The 20327-nt window shown below is 43.4% G+C and overlaps 1 protein-coding gene across 4 annotated transcripts in view; it reads right to left on the bottom strand.

The window, feature by feature from the left end:
* The window catches only part of adcy7 (adenylate cyclase 7), a 211139-nt gene that overhangs the window by 56680 nt on the left and 134132 nt on the right, over window positions 1-20327 (bottom strand). For all 4 annotated transcript variants that reach the window (XM_038806687.1, XM_038806690.1, XM_038806689.1 and 1 more), the window contains 6 exons: window positions 20041-20190; window positions 18379-18524; window positions 15120-15231; window positions 11597-11724; window positions 9315-9473; window positions 1827-1959 (listed from right to left, as the gene is read on the bottom strand). In XM_038806687.1, the coding sequence (XP_038662615.1) occupies window positions 1827-1959; window positions 9315-9473; window positions 11597-11724; window positions 15120-15231; window positions 18379-18524; window positions 20041-20190 (828 nt within the window). The remainder of the gene's footprint in view (window positions 1-1826; window positions 1960-9314; window positions 9474-11596; window positions 11725-15119; window positions 15232-18378; window positions 18525-20040; window positions 20191-20327) is intronic.

The raw sequence follows: 20327 nt of genomic DNA, 5'->3' as shown, positions 1-20327 counted from the left end.
CCTTGCCATCCACCCACATTGGGCATGCTTCAGGAGACAGCAAACCCCAACTCCAGCCCACCCTCCTCACCCCGTGATGAAAATAACATGGGCGGGTATTACCAGGCAGGAGGCAGGATTGAGGCATTGGGAAATGGCCCAACTCCGATTCCCACCTCAAAGATAAAAATCCTGGCCTTGACAATCATTTAACTCCTCTCCGCACCCACCAATCAGAGATATGGCATCTGTCAATCAGCATCAAAATCTGCAATCACAGCAAAATTCAAGAATGCCAACATCTTGAGAGTACTTTTGTGTCCCTCAACGTAACCATTATCAACGTTTTATCACTATGTGTTGGGGGTTTTCTCCCACTAATATCTCCCATCATAACTTCAGTGAAAACCTAATCTACATAAATTGAATTCCTAACAAATTTACCAGTCATCAGGAGAGGTCCGAAGGATATTTGCCCCAAACAATATCACATTAATGCTACTGAAATGTTAAACAACGGTACATAGAATTTACAGTGCCGAAGGAGGCCATTTGGCCCTGCACTGGCTCTTGGAAGGAGCACCCGACTTAAGCACACACATCCACCCTATCCCTGTAGCCCCATAACCCAGTAACCCCACCCAAGCTTTTTCAACACTAAGGGCAATTTATCATAGCCAATCCACATAACCTGCACATATTTGGACTGTGGGAGGAAACTCACGCAGACACGGGGAGAACGTGCAGACTCCGCACAGTCTGTGACCCAGCCGGGAATCAAACCTCGGACTCTGGAGCTGTGAAGCAACTGTGCTAACCACTGTGCTACCGTGCTGCCACTGTGCTTCAGTGTAGGTACCACTGCCATTAATAATATATAATACAATGACTCCACAGGTTAATAAAAGCAAAATACCGCAGATGCTGGAGATCAGAATACAAAGCAGAAAGTGTTGAAAAAACTCAACAGGTCTGGCAGCATCTATGGAAAGAGAAACAGAGTGAATGTTTTCAGTCCAATATAACTCTTCTTTGGTTCCAACGCTGCCAGGCCTGCTGAGCTTTTCCAGCACTTTCTGGTTTTACTCCATGGGTTAAGCTGTGGGTAACAGACAGATATAGGTCAGGAAACCCTCAAGTTTAATTCCCAGTACCTGGGTTGGACGGAAAAAAAATTAAATGATGGTATCCTGTACTAGATAGACCCGCAAGATAAGAAAACTACATTTCTGATCAAACAAAGAGAAATTGACCCGAATGAGTCCTCAAATAGGAATGGTAGTGACCTAACTGGGCCAACTGGGATGTTCCTATTCTTATATTTAAGCTGATTCAGTCCCTGTTTTAATGAAGCAAATCAATAATACATCTCATGTGATTTGAATTAGACACCTCCACAAACCACAAGATTAAATAGAACTAGAATCCAATTATAGTCTTAATTCTCTGGTCTGCAGAGGATGATAAGACGCGGAAAATGTCCTTTACAAGTATTTAAAATAGTCTATAAGGGCCGGAATTCTCTGGCCATTGGGATTCGCTGTTCCCGCTGGCAGTGCACCCTTGCCATGGGTTTCCCAGCAGCGTGGGATGGCTTCAATGGAAAATCCCATTTAAAAGCGGCAGTAGAGAATCCGGCCTCCGGGAAACACGCGGCTGGGGGAACCGGAGAATCCCACGCAGGATCCTCACTTTGCATTCCTGACATATTTTCACATAATTCAATAGGCTTCAATCTCGAAGACTGTAGATAATGCAGTATTATTTAACAACGGGTGAACTCCTCACATTGCTGACCTGGGATTATCGAAGCAAAGTAAATAATTGAATTAGTGTTAAATATGTACCCTTGGATCAATAATCAAATACGTTTTGAGTTTCAGTTCATTGAGGTAGGCATTTCTTTGGTGTCCATTTCCTTCTTCAACCTCATATGCTCTATGCAGATGATTCAGCGTCGCATCTGTGATATGCACGCGACTAGACAAAAGAATACGAAATGCAATCAATAAACATACTTGGGCTTCAGAGCACATAAACTCTGGTTGCTGGTGCCAAATTTTTCAGCAAAGGAATTACCTAAATTATGTATAGGTTTAGACAAGTCTTAGAAATAAAATATCTGTCAGGAAGCAGTAGTTTATGAATGACAATTAATATGTGCTGTAACTCATACTTCACCTAGCCTATGGTACCCATGAAGTAAGCAACAGTTATAATTGATATTTTCTGCAAACCACTAATTCTAAACATGTTTATATTTATGCCCAACATGAACATGTCAATTTCTGAAACCTATATTTGAGGAAAATTGTAAAAGCAAATCACATTCTAAGTATTGGAACTCATACTTCAAAAATGATATTGAAGATAATGCACATTCATGGGATGGGATTAACCAGCATTTATCACCCATCAGAAGTTGCTGGTAAGCTGTCTTCATAAACTGCAGCAGTGCAAGTGGTGCATGTACATTCACAGAGCTGCCCGAGAAGGGGCTTTGACCCAACTGTGATATATTTCCAAGTCACCAATGTGTGATTCTTGAAGATGGTGGTGTTCCTCTGCACCTGTTCCACTGTCCTTCAATGTGTTGGAGGCTGTGAGTTTGGGAGGTGCTTTCAAAGAAGTCTTTGCAAGTGACTGCCGTACATCTTGTGGCTAGCACACACTGAAGCCACAGTGAGCTGGCAGTGGAGGCATTAAATATTTAAGGTGGCGGGTTGGGTGTTAATTACGCAACCCAGCTTTGTCCTGAGTGTTGCCAAGCTTCTTGAGTGTTATTGGAGCTGCTCTCATCCCAGGTAAGTTAAGTGTATCCCTGGATTCTGGAAAGGTTCCATCAGACTGGAAATAACAAGTATAACCCCTCTATTCGAGGAGAGAGAGAGGGACAGAAAACAGGAAACTATACACCAATTAGCTTGACGTCTGTTGTGGAAAGGTCTTAGAAGCAATCATTAAGTGGGTTACAGCTGGACACTTAGAGAAACTCAAGATAATCTGGAAGAACCAGCATGGTTTTGTTAAAGGGAAATCATGTTTAACCATTTTATTGGAGTTCTTTGCTGTGGATAAGGGGGAGCCTGTAGATGTACTGTACTTGGATTTCCAGAAGACATTTGATGAGATGTCAAATCAAAGGTTATTGTCGAAAATAAAAGCTCATAGTGCAGGGGATAGGATATTAGCCTGGATTGAAGATTGACTCACTAGCAGAAAACAGCAAGTATACGTAAGTGTGTCTTTGTCTGGTTGGCAGGATGTGACGAGTGGAGTCCCACAGGGGTCTGTGCTGGGATCTCAATTTACATCAATGACTTAGATAAGGGGAGTGAAGTCATGGTAGCTACATTTGCACATGACACAAAGATAAGTAGGAAAGTATGTTGTGAAGAGGGTAAAAGGCGGTTGCAGATTATTATTTAAATGGAAACGGCTGCAGCATTCCAAGGTGCAAAGAGATCAAGGTTTTCTAGTGCAAGATTCCCAAAAAGTTAGTATGCAGATACAGCATGTAACTAAGGAGACTAATGGAATGGTTTTTTGCGAGACGAATTGAAAATAAAAATAAGGATATTTATGCTTCAGTTATACAGGGTATTGGTGAGACCAAATCTTGAACACTGTGCACAGTTTTGGTCTCTTAATTTAAAGAAGGATGGATGTAAATACATTGGAGGCAGTTCAGAGGAGGTTTACTAGATTGATAGCTGGAATGAGCAGGTTGTTTAATGCGGAAAGGTGAGACAGGCTAGGCTTCTTTCCACTGATGTTTACAAGAATGAGGGGTAACTTTTTTGAAGTATGTAAGATGCTGAATGGTATTGACAAGGTGGATGTGGAAAGGATGTTTCCTTATGTGAGCCACTCCAGCTTCAGGGGCACTGTTTTAAAATTAGGGGTTGCCGTTATAGGACTGAGATAAGAGGGCAGCACAGTGGCCTAGTGGTTAGCACAGCTGCCTCACGGCGCTGAGGTCCCAGGTTCGATCCCGGCTCTGGGTCACTGTCCGTGTGGAGTTTGCCCATTCTCCCCGCATCTGCATGGGTTTCGCCCCCACAAACTTGGGCAGCAGGGTAGCATTGTGGATAGCACAATCGCTTCACAGCTCCGGGGTCCCAGGTTCAATTCCGGCTTGGGTCACTGCCTGTGCGGAGTTTGCACATCCTCCCAGTGTGTGCGTGGGTTTCCTCCGGGTGCTCCGGTTTCCTCCCGCAGTCCAAAGATGTGCAGGTTAGGTGGATTGGCCATGATAAATTGCCCTTAGTGTCCAAAATTGCCCTTGGTGTTGGGTGGGGTTACTGGGTTATGGGGATAGGGTGGAGGTGTTGACCTTGGGTAGGGTGCTCTTTCCAAGAGCCGGTGCAGACTCGATGGGCTGAATGGCCTCCTTCTGCACTGTAAATTCTATGAAACCCAAAAATGTGCAGAGTAGGTGGATTGGCCACACTAAATTGCCCCCTTAATTGGAAAAAATTATTGGATAATCTAAAGTTATTTTTTTAAAAAGGACTGAGATAAAGAGAAATTCTTTTTCTCAAGAGGGTTGAGCGACTTTGGAACTCTGTGCCTCAGAAGGCGGTGGAGGCAGGGCCATTCGATATTTTTAAGGTGGAGGTCGATAGATTTTTGTTAGGCAAGGGAATCAAAGGTTATCGGAGGTAGATGTGGATGTAGAACTTGAAACACAAACAGACCAGCCATGACCTTATCAAATGGTGGAGCAGATTCGAGGGGCCGAATGGCCTAATTCCATTCCTATTTTGTATGTTCATACTTTAGCATTCCATCATGCTCCTGATTTGTGCCTTGTGGATGGTGGAAAAGCTTTGGGAAGTCAAGCGGTGAGTCACTCAGTGCAGAATATCCAATAGCCACAGTGTTTATGTATCTAATATGTAGTTAATATTATTGTCAATGTTAATACAAATATTAATCAGAGTGTAAAATATGTTTCTCACATTATATTCATATCTACATTTTCAATAAAATTAGTGATCAGCAACAAATATATCTCCTTGGCTTCCTATTCGATCCTGAGCAGTACTTCTGGCCCCATATCCTCTCCATCGTCTAGAGCAGTGCATTTCAAACTATCTGATATGGCGGACCGGCAGTTTTTTTTTCAATGTGCCAGGGACCGGTGAGCGAAACAAGCCAATCCAGGATTACTGTCTCTTTCCTTTCTGGAAACACTCCAAGTACCGGCAGACGATGGCTCGCGTACCGGCACCGATACGCGTACCACACTTTGAAAAGCACTGGTCTAGACCACCTACTTCCATCTTTATAACTTCTGATAACTCTATGCTAAGGGGAAAAGCCTGTATTTTCTTTTTGTGAAATGTCCCTTTAATTCCAAAGTGAATCTGAGGATTATTTTGAAAAGGTTGTAATTGGACTTCCTGGCAAGCAGTTCAGTTGCAAGAAATTATCAGGACAGAACGGTGGCGCAGTGGGTTAGCACTGCTGCCTCATGGCGCAGGTTCGATCCCGGCTCTGGGTCACTGTCCGTGTGGAGTTTGCATGCTCTCCCCGTGTCTGTGTGGGTTTCGCCCCCACAATATAATGTGCAGGCTAGGTGGATTGGCCACGCTAAATTGCCCCTTAATTGGAAAAAATTAATTGCGTACTCTAAATTTTTTAAAAAGAAATTAAGTTACAGCTCATCTTAGAACCTGCAGTTCAAAACAGAGTGTAATGAAAAGAAATAAAGTTGAAAGAAGACTTTGAGAATAAAGCATGTGCGTTATAAAGTTGGAAAAGACAAAAAGCTGAAGACAGGGAAAGTAGGGATAGAGTTATAGAGTTATAGAGAAATACAGCACAGAACAGGCCCTTCGGCCCACGATGTTGCGCCGAACTTTTGTCCTAGGTTAATCATAGAATTTTGAACAATTTGTCATGGCCAATCCACCCAACCTGCACATCTTTGGACTGTGGGAGGAAACCGGAGTACCCGGAGGAAACCCACGCAGTCACGGGGAGGATGTGCAGACTCCACACAGACAGTGACCCAAGTCGAAATCGAACTTGGGACCCTGGAGCTGTGAAGCAATTGTGCTATCCACAATGCTACCGTGCTGCCCTTAAGAAGTTAACCTACACTCCCTTATTCTACCCTAATCCAAGTACCTATCCAATAGCCGCTTGAAGGTCCATAAATTTTCCGACTCAACTACTACCACAGGCAGTGCATTCCATGCCCCCACTACTCTCTGGGTAAAGAACCTACCTCTGACATCCCCTCTATATCTTCCACCATTTATCTTAAATTTATGTCCCCTTGTAATGGTGTGTTCCACCCGGGGAAAAAGTCTCTGACTGTCTACTCTATCTATTCCCCTGATCATCTTATAAACCTCTATCAAGTCGCCCCTCATCCTTCCCCGTTCTAATGAGAAAAGGCCTAGCACCCTCAATCTTTCCTCGTATGACCTACTCTCCATTCCAGGCAACATCCTGGTAAATCTCCTTTGCACCTTTTCCAAAGCTTCCACATCCTTCCTAAAATGAGGTGACCAGAACTGCACACAGTACTCCAAATGTGGCCTGACCAAGGTTTTGTACAGCTGCATCATCACCTCACGGCTCTTAAATTCAATCCCTCTGCTAATGAACGCTAGCACACCATAGGCCTTCTTCACAGCTCTATCCACTTGAGTGGCAACTTTCAAAGAACAATGAACATAGACCCCAAGATCTCTCTGCTCCTCCACATTGCCAAGAACCCTACCATTAACCCTGTATTCCGCATTCAGATTTGTCCTTCCAAAATGGACAACCTCACACTTGTCAGGGTTAAACTCCATCTGCCACTTCTCAGCCCAGCTCTGCATTCTATCTATGTCTCTTTGAAGCCGACAACAGCCCTCCTCACTATCCACAACTCCACCAATCTTCGTATCATCTGCAAATTTACTGACCCACCCTTCAACTCCCTCATCCAAGTCGTTAATGAAAATCACAAACAGCAGAGGACCCAGAACTGATCCCTGCGGTACGCCACTGATAACTGGGCTCCAGGCTGAATATTTGCCATCCACCACAACTCTCTGTCTTCTATCGGTTAGCCAGTTTGTTATCCAACTGGCCAAATTTCCCACTATCCCATGCCTCCTTACTTTCTGCATAAGCCTACCATGGGGAACCTTATCAAATGCCTTACTAAAATCCATGTACACTACATCCACTGCTTTACCTTCATCCACATGCTTGGTCACCTCCTCAAAGAATTCAATAAGACTTGTAAGGCAAGACCTACCCCTCACAAATCCGTGCTGACTATCCCTAATCAAGCAATGCCTTTCCAGATGCTCAGAAATCCTATCCCTCAGTACCCTTTCCATTACTTTGCCTACCACCGAAGTAAGACTAACTGGCCTGTAATTCCCAGGGTTATCCCTATTCCCTTTTTTGAACAGGGGCACGACATTCGCCACTCTCCAATCCTCTGGTACCACCCCTGTTGACAGCGAGGACGAAAAGATCATTGCCAACGGCTCTGCAATTTCATTTCTTGCTTCCCATAGAATCCTTGGATATATCCCGTCAGGCCCGGGGGACTTGTCTATCCTCAAGTTTTTCAAAACGCGCAACACATCTTCCTTCCTGACAAGTATCTCCTCAAGCTTATCAGTCTGCTTCACGCTGTCCTCTCCAACAATATGGCCCCTCTCATTTGTAAATACTGAAGAAAAATACTTGTTCAAGACCTCTCCTATCTCTTCAGACTCAATACACAATCTCCCGCTACTGTCCTTAATCGGACCTACTCTCACTCTAGTCATTCTCATATTTCTCACGTATGTGTAAAAGGCCTTGGGGTTTTCCTTGATCCTACCCGCCAAAGATTTTTCATGCCCTCTCTTAGCTCTCCTAATCCCTTTCTTCAGTTCCCTCCTGGCTATCTTGTATCCCTCCAGCGCACTGTCTGAACCTTGTTTCTTCAGCCTTACATAAGTCTCCTTCTTCCTCTTAACAAGACATTCAACCTCTCTTGTCAACCATGGTTCCCTCACTCGACCATCTCTTCCCTGCCTGACAGGGACATACATATCAAAGACACGCAGTACCTGATCCTTGAACAAGTTCCACATTTCACTTGTGTCCTTCCCTGACAGCCTATGTTCCCAACTTCTGCACTTCAATTCTTGTCTGACAGCATTGTATTTACCCTTCCCCCAATTATAAACCTTGCCCTGTTGCTCGCACCTATCCCTCTCCATTACTAAAGTGAAAGTCAGAGAATTGTGGTCACTACCTCCAAAATGCTCCCCCACTAACAAATCTATCACCTGCCCTGGTTCATTACCAAGTACTAAATCCAATATGGCCTCCCCTCTGGTCGGACAATCTACATACTGTGTTAGAAAAGCTTCCTGGACACACTGCACAAACACTACCCCATCCAAACTATTTGATCTAAAGAGTTTCCACTCAATGTTTGGGAAGTTGAAGTCGCCCATGACTACTACCCTGTGACTTCTGCACCTTTCTAGAATCTGTTTCCCAATCTGTTCCTCCACATCTCTGCTGCTATTGGGGGGCCTATAGAACACTCCCAACAAGGTGACTGCTCCTTTCCTATTTCTAACTTCAACCCATATTACCTCAGTAGGCAGATCCCCCTCGAACTGCCTTTCTGCAGCTGTTATACTATCTCTAATGGGGCAAGACGCCGGATACTGCTGTTTTATTTTTAGTTTTGCCAGAGCTCAGGATTGGAGAAGGGAGTATGTGACGATTCTGCGTCAGTAAGACTGTCATGAACCTAACTAAAGCGGTTCTGTAGTGGTGTGCTGTTTGACTGTTCACCATATCCATGAACTTCAGATGGGATAAGGCTGCTAGTGAAAATGATTTGAGGGCCTAATTCATTGGGTGGTATGTGAGAGGTCCTACATAGTTGGAAAGACTGAGAGATGCCACAATTGTGCGGGAAGTGATGTGAGTGCTTTTTTGTATGAACTATGTATCCTTAGCCTGTTAATTAATGTTGATTTTAATTGGTTTGTTACAATAAAAGTTTTGAAATTTGAAATTCTTTTTCTAATATAAATTTTGAGTACCGAATTAATTTTTTCCAATGAAGTGGAAAATGACCCACGCATTTGAAAATTTGAAATCCTGCCCATTGGTTTTCTTTCTGTTGATTGTGTGAAGATCCCTTTCTTTCAAAGCTCTCTACTGGGATTGTAACCCCTTGTGATAATCAGTTACATCCCACCCCACAGCATTCAGACACAGGGAAATCAGAAATTAAAATCACTTCCAGGTCACTGACCAATGAAGCAAGCAGTGCTTTGTAAAAGCAGCTAAAAAACCCTTACCCAGGCACGCCTCCAGATTCCATGTGATTGGCTAAGGTGACATCATGTGACCAAACATCATACTGCCATTTCCGAAGTCCGATGACACCACACAGCACATTACCAGAGTGAACGCCAACTCGCATACCGATGTCAACTCCTGTTGCATCCCGAACTTTCCTGGAAAAGGCAAAAAGAGATTGATAGCTCACGTTTACTTGCAGCATTCCCAGTTCTTAAAACCAAATAGTTGTATATGAACTGCTGATAAGTTAGGTTATCAGGAAGTATGATCCACAAGAGAAATCAATCCCACTATAGAGTTCCAGCAATATACATTTTAATTCCATGCCATTGAATTATGGTCAATCTTCAGTTCCTATTTGCTAAAGATGGTTGATGTTACACAAGGAAATCATGACTGGCAGCAGTGAGTAGAAACGAGTTCTCCATAATGCCACATTACACTTGCCTGGTGACAGTAACTTATATGTTGATAGTAATAATGCAACAGATTAAGAATCTGTTTCCACCCTGATCTGACATTCAGCTGACTGTTGAGAGGCTCCTATATAGAATTATAAAATTGTGGAAAACCACCCGCATTACCAAATGTCCCCAGTTACAGGAAATGTTTCTCACATTTCCCATAGACTATGCTACCAGGTATCAGGTTTTCTGATTCAGATTGATTTCCTTTTTTCATATAAATTTAAATACCCAAATATTTTTTCAAATTAAGGGGCAATTTAGCATGGCCAATCCACCTAACCTGCACATCTTTTTGGGTTGTGTGTAGCAGGGGGGGGAGAATGTGCAAACTCCAGACGGACAGTGACCCGGAGCCGGGATCTAACCTGGATCCTCAGCGCCATAGGCAGCAGTGCTAGCCACTGCACCACACCCCGCCCCCGGATGTGGCTGGTGTCACAAAAGGGACAATATTAACGACTTTTATTTCCTGGCGTGCAACAGATGACCATACCGCCCTGCCACCCCTGGGGCCTACTTTTGAAAATAGGCAAAACTGGTGGAGGGAAGTGTGGTGAAGTCATACTGCATTGTAATTCACACTGTATTGCATTGCATTGTATTATGTCCTTGTGGGCTCTGTATGTGAGCCGTTGCGCGGCTCTGCCCATAGGGGGAGATGAGGAGCTTGTACAGGGCTCAACCCTTGGGTCCGCCCATGGCTCCTCCCACTACCGGAAGTATAAATTGCTGCAGTCGTAAGCCTTCTCTCAGTTCCTCTGGTCGCAGGCAGGCTCAGTTGTAAGACTATTAAAACCACAGTTTACTTCCAATTGTGTCTCTAGTGAATTGATGGTCACATCAGGAAGATATTCCGCCTCTCCCTGAAACCCGTAAGGATCTGAAGAGAAATGTGTTTGGTAATTCTGAACCCAGGTCATGATGGTCGCAGGCCCACAATCAAACACGGGCACACAGGCATATTACTCACGTCTATAGGAAAATCTGAACTGAAAATTAATCATGTTTGGGTTTTCCATAAAGGATGGAACATGAATATCTATTATGTTTGTTGGCCGGCACACTCAGGTGGCTGTCATATTAGGAGTGGCACGGTGGCACAGTGGTTAGCACTGCTGCTTCACAGTGCCAGGGACCCTGGTTCAATTCTAGCCTTGGGGTGACTGTGTGGAGTTTGCACGTTATCCCCGTGTCTGCGTGGATTTGTTCCGCGTGGTCCAGTTTTTCCCACAGTCCAAAGATGTGCAAGTTAAGCGGGGATACGGGGATAGGGAGGGGAAGTGGGCCTGGGTAAGGTGCTTTTTCGGAAGGTCAGTGTAGATTCAGTGGGCCGAATGTCCCTCTTCTACACTGTAGGGATTCTTCTAATACTCTATTGGTGCGTTAAAAATGATAAAACACGCTAAAATTATCCAAACTTAACTTCAACCATTGGACTGTTACACAATACAAAAATGACTTATCAATAATGGAGTTAAAGTCTTAGGTGAAAGTGTGAACTGGATAATAGCAAATCACAGCTTATTTTACATTCAATGCAATAAAATTTGACTTTAAAACCCTTTAAAGTGGATATGATTTGCTATTGCTGGTTCATGCTACAGTTCAAGATGAATTTCAGCCTAGTTTAAAGCATACTTTCAATTTTGCTTGTAATTCCCTGGTTCAATATAACTAAATTAGATATAAATTATTTTACTGGCAGTTCAACAACATCAAAAGTGAACCAATAAATGGCCAAGACCAAAGATAAATCATAAAATCACTATTGTATTGGTTGAACTGTTTCACACACAAACACTGTTACCTACTTGATAGCTTCGCAGATGTCAAGCCCCATTTTCACACAGTTCTTTGCATGTTTCGGTAAAGATACAGGAAGACCTGAGACGCAGTAATAGCAATCACCCAGTATTTTTATCCTCATGCACTCATTCTCCTACAAAGAAAATAGTGTGAACAACGTATTGTTTGTATGTTACAGCGATGAATGCAGCATGCAACTAATCATTTCTTTTAAGCATGCAATCAACTTCTTTTATACTCCCAAACTGCCATAGAACCATGGTTCAGCAGATTACCAGAAAGTCACAGCACAGAAAGAGGCCATTCAGCCTATCGTGTCTGTCAACACATATGGATATGAAAACAATGGTAATTACGTCACCATGGGCCAATACTGTTCAACGTACATTCATACCTCACTCTGCAACTGTGTAAAAAAGGAAGTTAAAACATAATCATGAAGTATTTCAAAAGTGTAGATCAATAACCATAATGTTGAAGGTCTTCTCAACCAGTCATATGTTTGGATTTCAGCCTCAACTGCAGGAATTAATCTCATCATATATCTCAGTTCTTGGCTGGGTCACCACATGGACCATTTTATTAAAACGTACGAGTGGAAATTCTTCAGTCATTGTAGTCATTTCCCGCTGGCAACGCACCTTCGTCAGTGGGTTTCCCAGTGGCGTGGTGTGCTTACAATGGGAAATCCCATTGACAAGCGGCAGGAAGATGGAATCCCTCCACCAGCGATCGGCGCGCAGTCGAGAAACAGGCGGCTGGGGGACCAGAGAATCCCATCCACTGTCACATCTCAATGGAAAGAAAATCAGGTAGGTCTACTGCCTAGATCACTACCCCTAAAATAAAGAGGAGGATGTTGGGGCAGGAGACGTAAAATAAGAGTAAAAACAGTAATGATTGAGGTCCTTACCATTGCCATATGACCAACATTGAAAGGAAAAGATTTTTCCAAATTAAGATTGTTTACTAAAAACAATCGTCCCATCATAAAATATCATAAGTTACTTGGACTTGTCATAACGCATGTAAAAAAGGTCTGGCCAGATCTGGATGAGGTGCCCTTTGCTACATGTTCATTTAAGCTGGTTAAAATTGAGAATGGTCCACTCCCAGTGGCAGGCAGATGAGTATCATTTAAAATGTGAAGTCTGAATAGAATTGAAGTTATTGTTTCACTGGCTGACACAATTTGCCTAGATCTCCATTAGAATCCAAATGCATTACCTCTGCGATTGACTGCATTAGACAATAACTGAAGTGTAGATAGATGGAAGATTAAATGATGTAGCATCAATTCTCAGCATTGTAAATTCATATTGTAAGATTACGTTGTATGAAACTATTTCACCATTTTAATGCTGAACTGTTCAGTAAAGACCAAAACATATTGGTGGCGAACTTCATTACTTTTTATAACTTTCCTTATCCTTCATTAATAGTCTCCCCTCCCATCCTAAAGCCTCCTCGCAACAGTTTGATTTCATGACTGCATGTCATTCTCCAGTTACTCAGTGAAGGAACCATTCTACATGAGTGAACCTAGGTTACAGGTGTCTATATGCCGTTTCACCATATGAAATATCACAAATGCGCCTTACTGTGTCCTCGCCCAATATCCACATGCCCGCATCAGTCAATGGATAGCAAGCAGATATATAAGTCTTGACCAATTTTCCCTGCATAGGCAAGAGTTGTGAGGCTTATAATTGTCCTACCATTACCTCGCTGATAGTAGCTGATTTAGCACATAACAGGGATTGATCCTGAAATCATACTTGCTTATATGGCTCAGTTATGCATTTAATAAGCAGCAGGCTGCCCTTTTCCACATAATCTTCATCAAAAAGATCTTTCACTTGAAAATCCAGATTTTGAAACGATAAAAATGGTCCAAGAATTGTATTGGGGAAGCAAACAAACATACGCCCCACTAATTCAGTGTGGTATGGTATGAGACACAGAAAAAATGGAGCGATACAGACATGCATGTGAGCCATTTGTTTGTCTCCCAATGTTATCATACACCAACATGACTCACTCGCTATTTGGGGATTGGTTAGCTCAGTTGGCTGGATTTTCTTTTTTTTTTATAGTTTACAGTGCAGAAGGAGGCCATTCAGCCCATCGAGTCTGCACCGGCTCTTGGAAAGAGCACCCTACCCATGGTCAACACATCCACCCTATCCCCATATCCCAGTAACCCCACCCAACACTAAGGGCAATTTTGGACACTAAGGACAATTTATCATGGCCAATCCACCTAACCTGCACATCTTTGGACTGTGGGAGGAAATCGGAGCACCCGGAGGAAACCCACGCACACACGGAGAGGATGTGCAGACTCCCCACAGACAGTGACCCAAGCCGGAATCGAACCTGGGACCCTGGAGCTGTGAAGCAATTGTGCTAACCACTATGCTACCGTGCTGCCCTTGAATGGATGGCTGTGTCATGATGTGAACCGATGCCAACAGCGCGGGTTCGATTCCTGTACCAGCTGAGGTTATTCATGAAGGCCCCGCCTTCTCAACCTTACCCCTTAAGGTGCAGTGATTCTCAGGTTAAATCACCACCAGTCAGCTCTCTCTCAAAGGGGATAGCAGCCTATGGTCCTCTGGGACTATGGTGACCGTTATACAGATTTGCAAACCACTCCCCCTCCTCCCCCCCAAAAAAAACCTCTCAGCCATTCTGAAACACACTAATTTATTTTGGATACAGAAATATAATTGAAATTTCACACCGAACTAACCACAATAATACTGGAATTATGAAAGGTCATCGACCTGAAATTCTAACTGTTCATTTCTACACAGATGCTACTACTCAAGCATTTTCTGTTTTATTTCAGACTTCCAGCATCTGCAGTATATTGCTTTTGTATTAATGATGATTAAATGTAATTAATTTCGGCTGCATGGTGACACAAGTGGATAGCATTGTGGCTTCACAGCGCCAGGGTCCCAGGTTCAATTCCCTGCTGGGTCACTGTCTGTGCGGAGTCTGCACGTTCTCCCCATGTCTTTTTTTTTAATTTAAAGTACCCAATTCATTTTTTCCAATTAAGGGGCAATTTAGCGTGGCCGATCCACCTACCCTGCACATCTTTTGGGTCGTGGGGGTGAAACCCACGCAAACACGGGGAGAATGTGCAAACTCTACACGGACAGTGACCCAGAGACGGGATCGAACCTGGGACCTCGGCGCCGTGAAGCTGCAGGGCTAACCCACTGCGCCACCGTGCTGCCCTTCTCCCCGTGTCTGCGTGGGTTTCCTCCGGATGCTCCGGTTTCCTCCCACAGTCCAAAGACGCGCAGGTTAGTTGGATTGGCCATGCTAAATTGCCCTTAGTGACCAAAAAGGTCAGGAGGGGTTGTTGAGTTACGGGGATAGGTTGGAAGTGAGGGCTTAAGTGGGTTGGTGCAGACTCGATGGGCCGAATGGCCTCCTTCTGCACTGAATGTTCTATGTTATATATGTTCGATGAATATCTTGGATAACAAATTAAGAGAGCTAGATGCCTACCTTAGCAATCTGGTCAAACTTCCCGAAAAGTTCATTCAGCATGACAACTAGTTCCTTGGGAGAGCAGTCACTAGCCAGACGGGTAAAGCCCACAATATCTGCGTACAGGATGCTGTTAACATGAAAAGAACACTACTGAGAATAAGATAAATAATTAAATCGGGAGGTTATCAATAGTAACTGAGGTAAGATGACCTGGGATAGGGAGGGAAGAAAGTGGTCCTTTCTCTATCTCTCAGTAATGAAGCATCTCCTGCCATCCCTGGGTTGCTCCCGCTATGAATGTGACAAGAAGGAATGCCAAACCCATTTTTTGACATGCTTTTGCATATTTCCAGGTGGTTGATAAGATAATTGAAAACACGCATGCTCCTCATGAAACCACTGAGAAGCTGAATGGCTTTTTCAAGTGAGTAATCTAAAATAACATGAACAGTAAATTTGAATGCATCGCCACATGTTTTGGTCATATTTTGCCACTGCTGCTTTGAGACAATAGCTGAGGAATTTTCCCACGATAGCATGGTGGGGCTCTTTCTATTTTTAAAGACACTTTGCGTGTTCACATCAAGTGGCATGTAGCACCGAAGTTTTCTGATTAAATTATGAGAAGTATTAGACTTCGCATTATAACAAAAAATGAAGACAGTCTCCATCTGTATGTAGGCGTGAAATTTCCAACCTCTCAACACCATCTCTCTGCTTGCAGGGCATACAGAAGCAAACAATAATAGCTTTTTGTTTCTAACAGGTTTTTATCAGTCCATGCTGAACATAATTACGAACGAAAGCATAGATGTGGTGGGATTTTCCCCCAAAATATGTCTTGCCACAGTGGAGGTGGTTTGCCATCGGCCATTGGTCCTTCCCGTTGTTTGCACTTCCCGCTGCCGAGGAACCCACAGCAGGGGCCCGTCATCAGTGGGACCGGAAAACCCAACGGCGGAAATGGCCGTAAAATTCTGGCCATGGAATGAGTGGTGGTGGGGGAGGGAGGGTTTAAGTTGTGGTGAAACCAGAGGCCTTCTCCAAATTGAGACATAAACCATTACTCTAAGGAACGTCTTCTTTCCTACTCAATCATTCTTAAGGGCATGTGCTCAAACGTAACAGCAAAACTCCCAATATGACACTTCTTCAATGTGCTTGTATAATGCCATTTGGCCAACAATATGGCACACGATCCCTCATTTGTTTTCATAGGTCCAGCACAAAAAACATTCAGCAATCCAAATGCCACAGAATCAAGCAGCATATTCAAGGCATCCTCCATTACACACGTTGTGTATTATAAGCACTGGTACAAGGACCTCCACCATTGAGAATTTAGGTAGTGAGCTTGCAAAAAAATAATTGGATGGGCCACTGCCCAAATGTAAGGAGCAGCAAATGAAAGTGGCAGTGGAGAAGTAGAAAGCTGCAGGCCATTGTGCTTCCTTCATACTATCAAAATCTACTGGACTTACTGAGTTTATACTTAGGAAGAAGCTGTAGCATTGGGACAGGCTGCAGCATCTGAACTGGGCTGGGCAAAGGTTCGAGTGGAAAGAATAATAAGGCTGCAGATAAAACTTTAACTTAATAAGATGGGGAACACTAGAAATGACAGAAACCAGAAAAGAAGGGCAAATTATAGGAATAAAGGAATGTGAATGGCCAGAGATGGGTTAATGGCCTCCCTACTAACCCCTCAGCAGAGAACCCCAACAGTGATCTCCCCATAGGAGACTGCAGAAAAAAAAAGAAAGTGGGGGCACTTACATTATTTTGCTGTGGTCCAAGAGCTGTCAATCATTGCTAGATGTCTATAAACATTGTGGTTAGTTTCACAGCTGGGTATTTGAGATCCATTCAAGCATGAAGGTAAACGGAATTTAACAACCCAGACAGTTGGCTGTGTGCAAGCTGTCAATCACAGCCCAGTAAAACCAATTTCCCATTGATATGAATAAATGCGATTCAGATTGAAGATCTGAGGGGGTTAAAACCCAGCTGATGTCATTTTCGCTTTCTCTGCTTGAGTCAGCATGTAGGGCACAGGTGAGTTTTAAAGCAGTGCTTATTTTCACAGACTCTGTCGGGAGTGCTCTCTAACTTCCAGGCGGGGTCTCTATAATCCGGGGTCTCTGGTGGGGGGCTTTCTAATGGGGGGCCTCTGGTGGGCGTCACTGTAATGGTGGGTATTCTGGTGGGTCTCTTTGTAATGGGGGGATCTCTGGAGTGGGTCTCTCTTATGGGCAGATCTCTGGTGGGAGTCTCTGTAATGGGGGTCTCTGGTGGGGCCTCTCTTATGGGGGGTCTCAAGTGGGGGTCTCTCTTGTAGGGTTTCCGTTGGGGGTCTCTGGTGAGGGTCTCTGTAATGGGGGTTTCTGGTGGGGGTCTCCTTTCTGGAGGGGTCTCTGGTGCGGAGGTTCTGGTGGGGGGGTGTCTGGTAGGTGTGGGATGGTAATGATTTGTATTGTGGGGGGTAGAGGGCCCTCCAATGGACTTTGAGGGCACCACCCTTAAAGAGTCATCCTCTTGGCTCACTGCGAGGTCCACTGCGTCAGGGTCACGCTGGGAAATACCTGCACCAATTCTCTCCCACATGAATCTCGGCTCAGAGGACTGTAATAACATATGCGTACAGCATAGGATATTATGTCATATCACGTGTGCTCTGCCCAAAGGGAGGCCCTTGATTCAATATCTGCTGCTGTTTCATTCTGAACCATTTTGTTGGCAGCTTTTGTCAGTGATGATTTGTCATTGCTTTCCACTGTGTGTAGCCTCGAGTAGAGTAGGCAAATAAAATGGGTAAATAAAATAAATTGTTTGATGGTATTCTCAAAGTGATTAGTCCTAATAGTGCAGATTGAAGTAATACACTGGGAGAGATGTTCCGGCTCTTCACACTAATAGATCCCGTCAACGGTGCAACCCCAATGGGAAACCTCATTAAGAGCAGCGGGACCAGAAGATGCCACCAGACAACGGTGGGCTGCCTCACAGTGCCGAGAAACACGTTGCGGGAGGCTAGAGAATTCAACCTGTCGTCTCACATAGCTGGGGTATAACACTCAATATAAAAGTGCTTTCCTCAGTGGTGCACTGGAAAATCACAATATTTGAATATTGTACTAAATATATTTTCCAAATGTAGGCACAAATTGATATTTGCATTGCAGTTTTGGCCTAATCCTGCTCCTATTCCTTATTTCTTATGTTACGCTTTCTAATATTTGTGAATATTTTAAGATCATGAATGGTCACACTATACCTTACATTCTGGTGCCTCTTCACATACAAACTGTGGAAATTATCACGCTTGTGTGGATAATAGTTACTCTCTTTCAAACGTTCAATAATAGCTAGTTTCATTTCCATGGATATATGACCTGGCAACACTGATAACAGCAGGCTTTCCTGGGATAAAGAAATGGAGCAGGGTAATCACAAGGGATATCTTCAATATTTTATTGCCATTAAACATTTATCATGACACTTAATTTAATAAAATAGTTATGGCTTCAAAGTCTTGTTAACCAACTTCACGGGCTCAGACTGTCCCACAATGTCAGCGCTATGCATGTCCAAGAAAGAAACAGAATAACTAGGATTTCAGACCTCCTCAACCACATGCCTCCCAAACTTTGACATTCCCAAAACAGATATCCCATGTACCCTTTGGATAACATTGCAAATTTATGTGACAATTGTTCATGCGTCTGTTTTAACTGTAGGGTCTCTCGGACATCAGGGGTAATTGTCTGACTCTATGCCTCAGATAGAGAGCTTTACCTGCCACAAATGCATATTGGACATTCAAGCATGTTCTGCATTGATTTTTTGAAAATTCAACTGTACTCCAAGTAATTGTCCTAAACCCATGTGGTACACCAGTCCATATTTACAATAAACTCTCCCAGCAGGTGAGACCGTCTGCCAATAATTCTGGTATAAATTAGGTGAACCACAAAGGTTATTGTGGAGAGATTGGAAAAGCTGAGGCTGTTCTCCCTAGAACAGAGTTGATTTGATAGAGGTGTTCAAAACCATGAGGGGACTCGACTGAGTGGTTAGGGTTGAACTTTTCCCACTGGTGGAAGGCTCGTGAACCAGGGGTCACCGATTTAAGGGGGCTGGTAAAAGAGGACAAGCTTTTTTTACACAGCGAGTTGAATACACTTAAGGTGTATTCTTAAGGTGTGGAGGAGGAAGATTCAATCATCATTTTCAAAAGGAATAAGATCGTAATCTGAATAGAAGAACATTTCAGGGTTAGCGCAGCTGCCTCACAGCGACAGAGACCCGGGATTAATTCCAGCCTTGCGAGACTATCTGTGTGGAGTTTGCATTTTCTCCCCGTGTCTGCGTGGTTTCTTCCGGGTGTTCCAGTTTCCTCCCACAGTCCAAATATGTTCAGATTAGGTGGATTGGGCATGATAAATTGTCCCTTAGTGTTCAAAGTGTGCAGGTTACTCAGATTACGGGGATAGGGTGGGGGAGTGCGCCTAGGTACAGTGCTCTTTTGGAGAGTCGTTGCAGACTCGGTGGGCTGAATGGCCTCCTTCTACACTGTGGGGGTTCTATGGTTCTGCAGATAAAAAGCAAGGAGAGTTGGAGTAGTTTGATAGATCTTGCAGAGAACGGACAATGACACGAGAGGATGAATGACCTCCTTCTATCATGTAACTATTCTGAGTCTATGAAAAAATTTTCGCATGGGAAACTCTTGATATTATTTTTTATGGAAGTTTAAAGTACTGGCAATATTTAAAACTGCTTTCTAATGTATTTTTAGCAAAGTTAATCCCACTTATTAATCACAGTCCTTTCAAACAAAAGTTAGGAAATGGAATATACATTGCATGATTCTTCACAATAAACTCTCAGCCCTGTGATCAAGTGGAAGTAAATCTCAACACACTAATATCCTCACCTGTTGTTTTTTCTTAACATCCAACTGCATTCTTATTTCGATGCAGCTTAAAGTGTCCTCATAAGTTTGCTCTAAGGCACGCTCCATTGAAAGCTTGTGAAAAATGCCAACCAAGCAACCACACACAAATATCACAGCATTGGAAAACAACTGGAATACAAAAAAAAAACAATGTCAGCATTTGAATATTTGATCCAATTTTCCAAACTTAGCAAACATTTCAGAACACTAACTCTTAATCAAGGGTCCATTTGTTATATTTTGCCGACATTTTTATGAACTAATTG

Source organism: Scyliorhinus canicula, chromosome 9 (genome assembly GCF_902713615.1).
Source record: "Scyliorhinus canicula chromosome 9, sScyCan1.1, whole genome shotgun sequence".
NCBI lineage: Eukaryota > Metazoa > Chordata > Chondrichthyes > Carcharhiniformes > Scyliorhinidae > Scyliorhinus > Scyliorhinus canicula.
The sequence above is the reverse complement of the archived record's forward strand: the minus strand, read 5'-3'. Positions and strand labels throughout refer to the sequence as shown.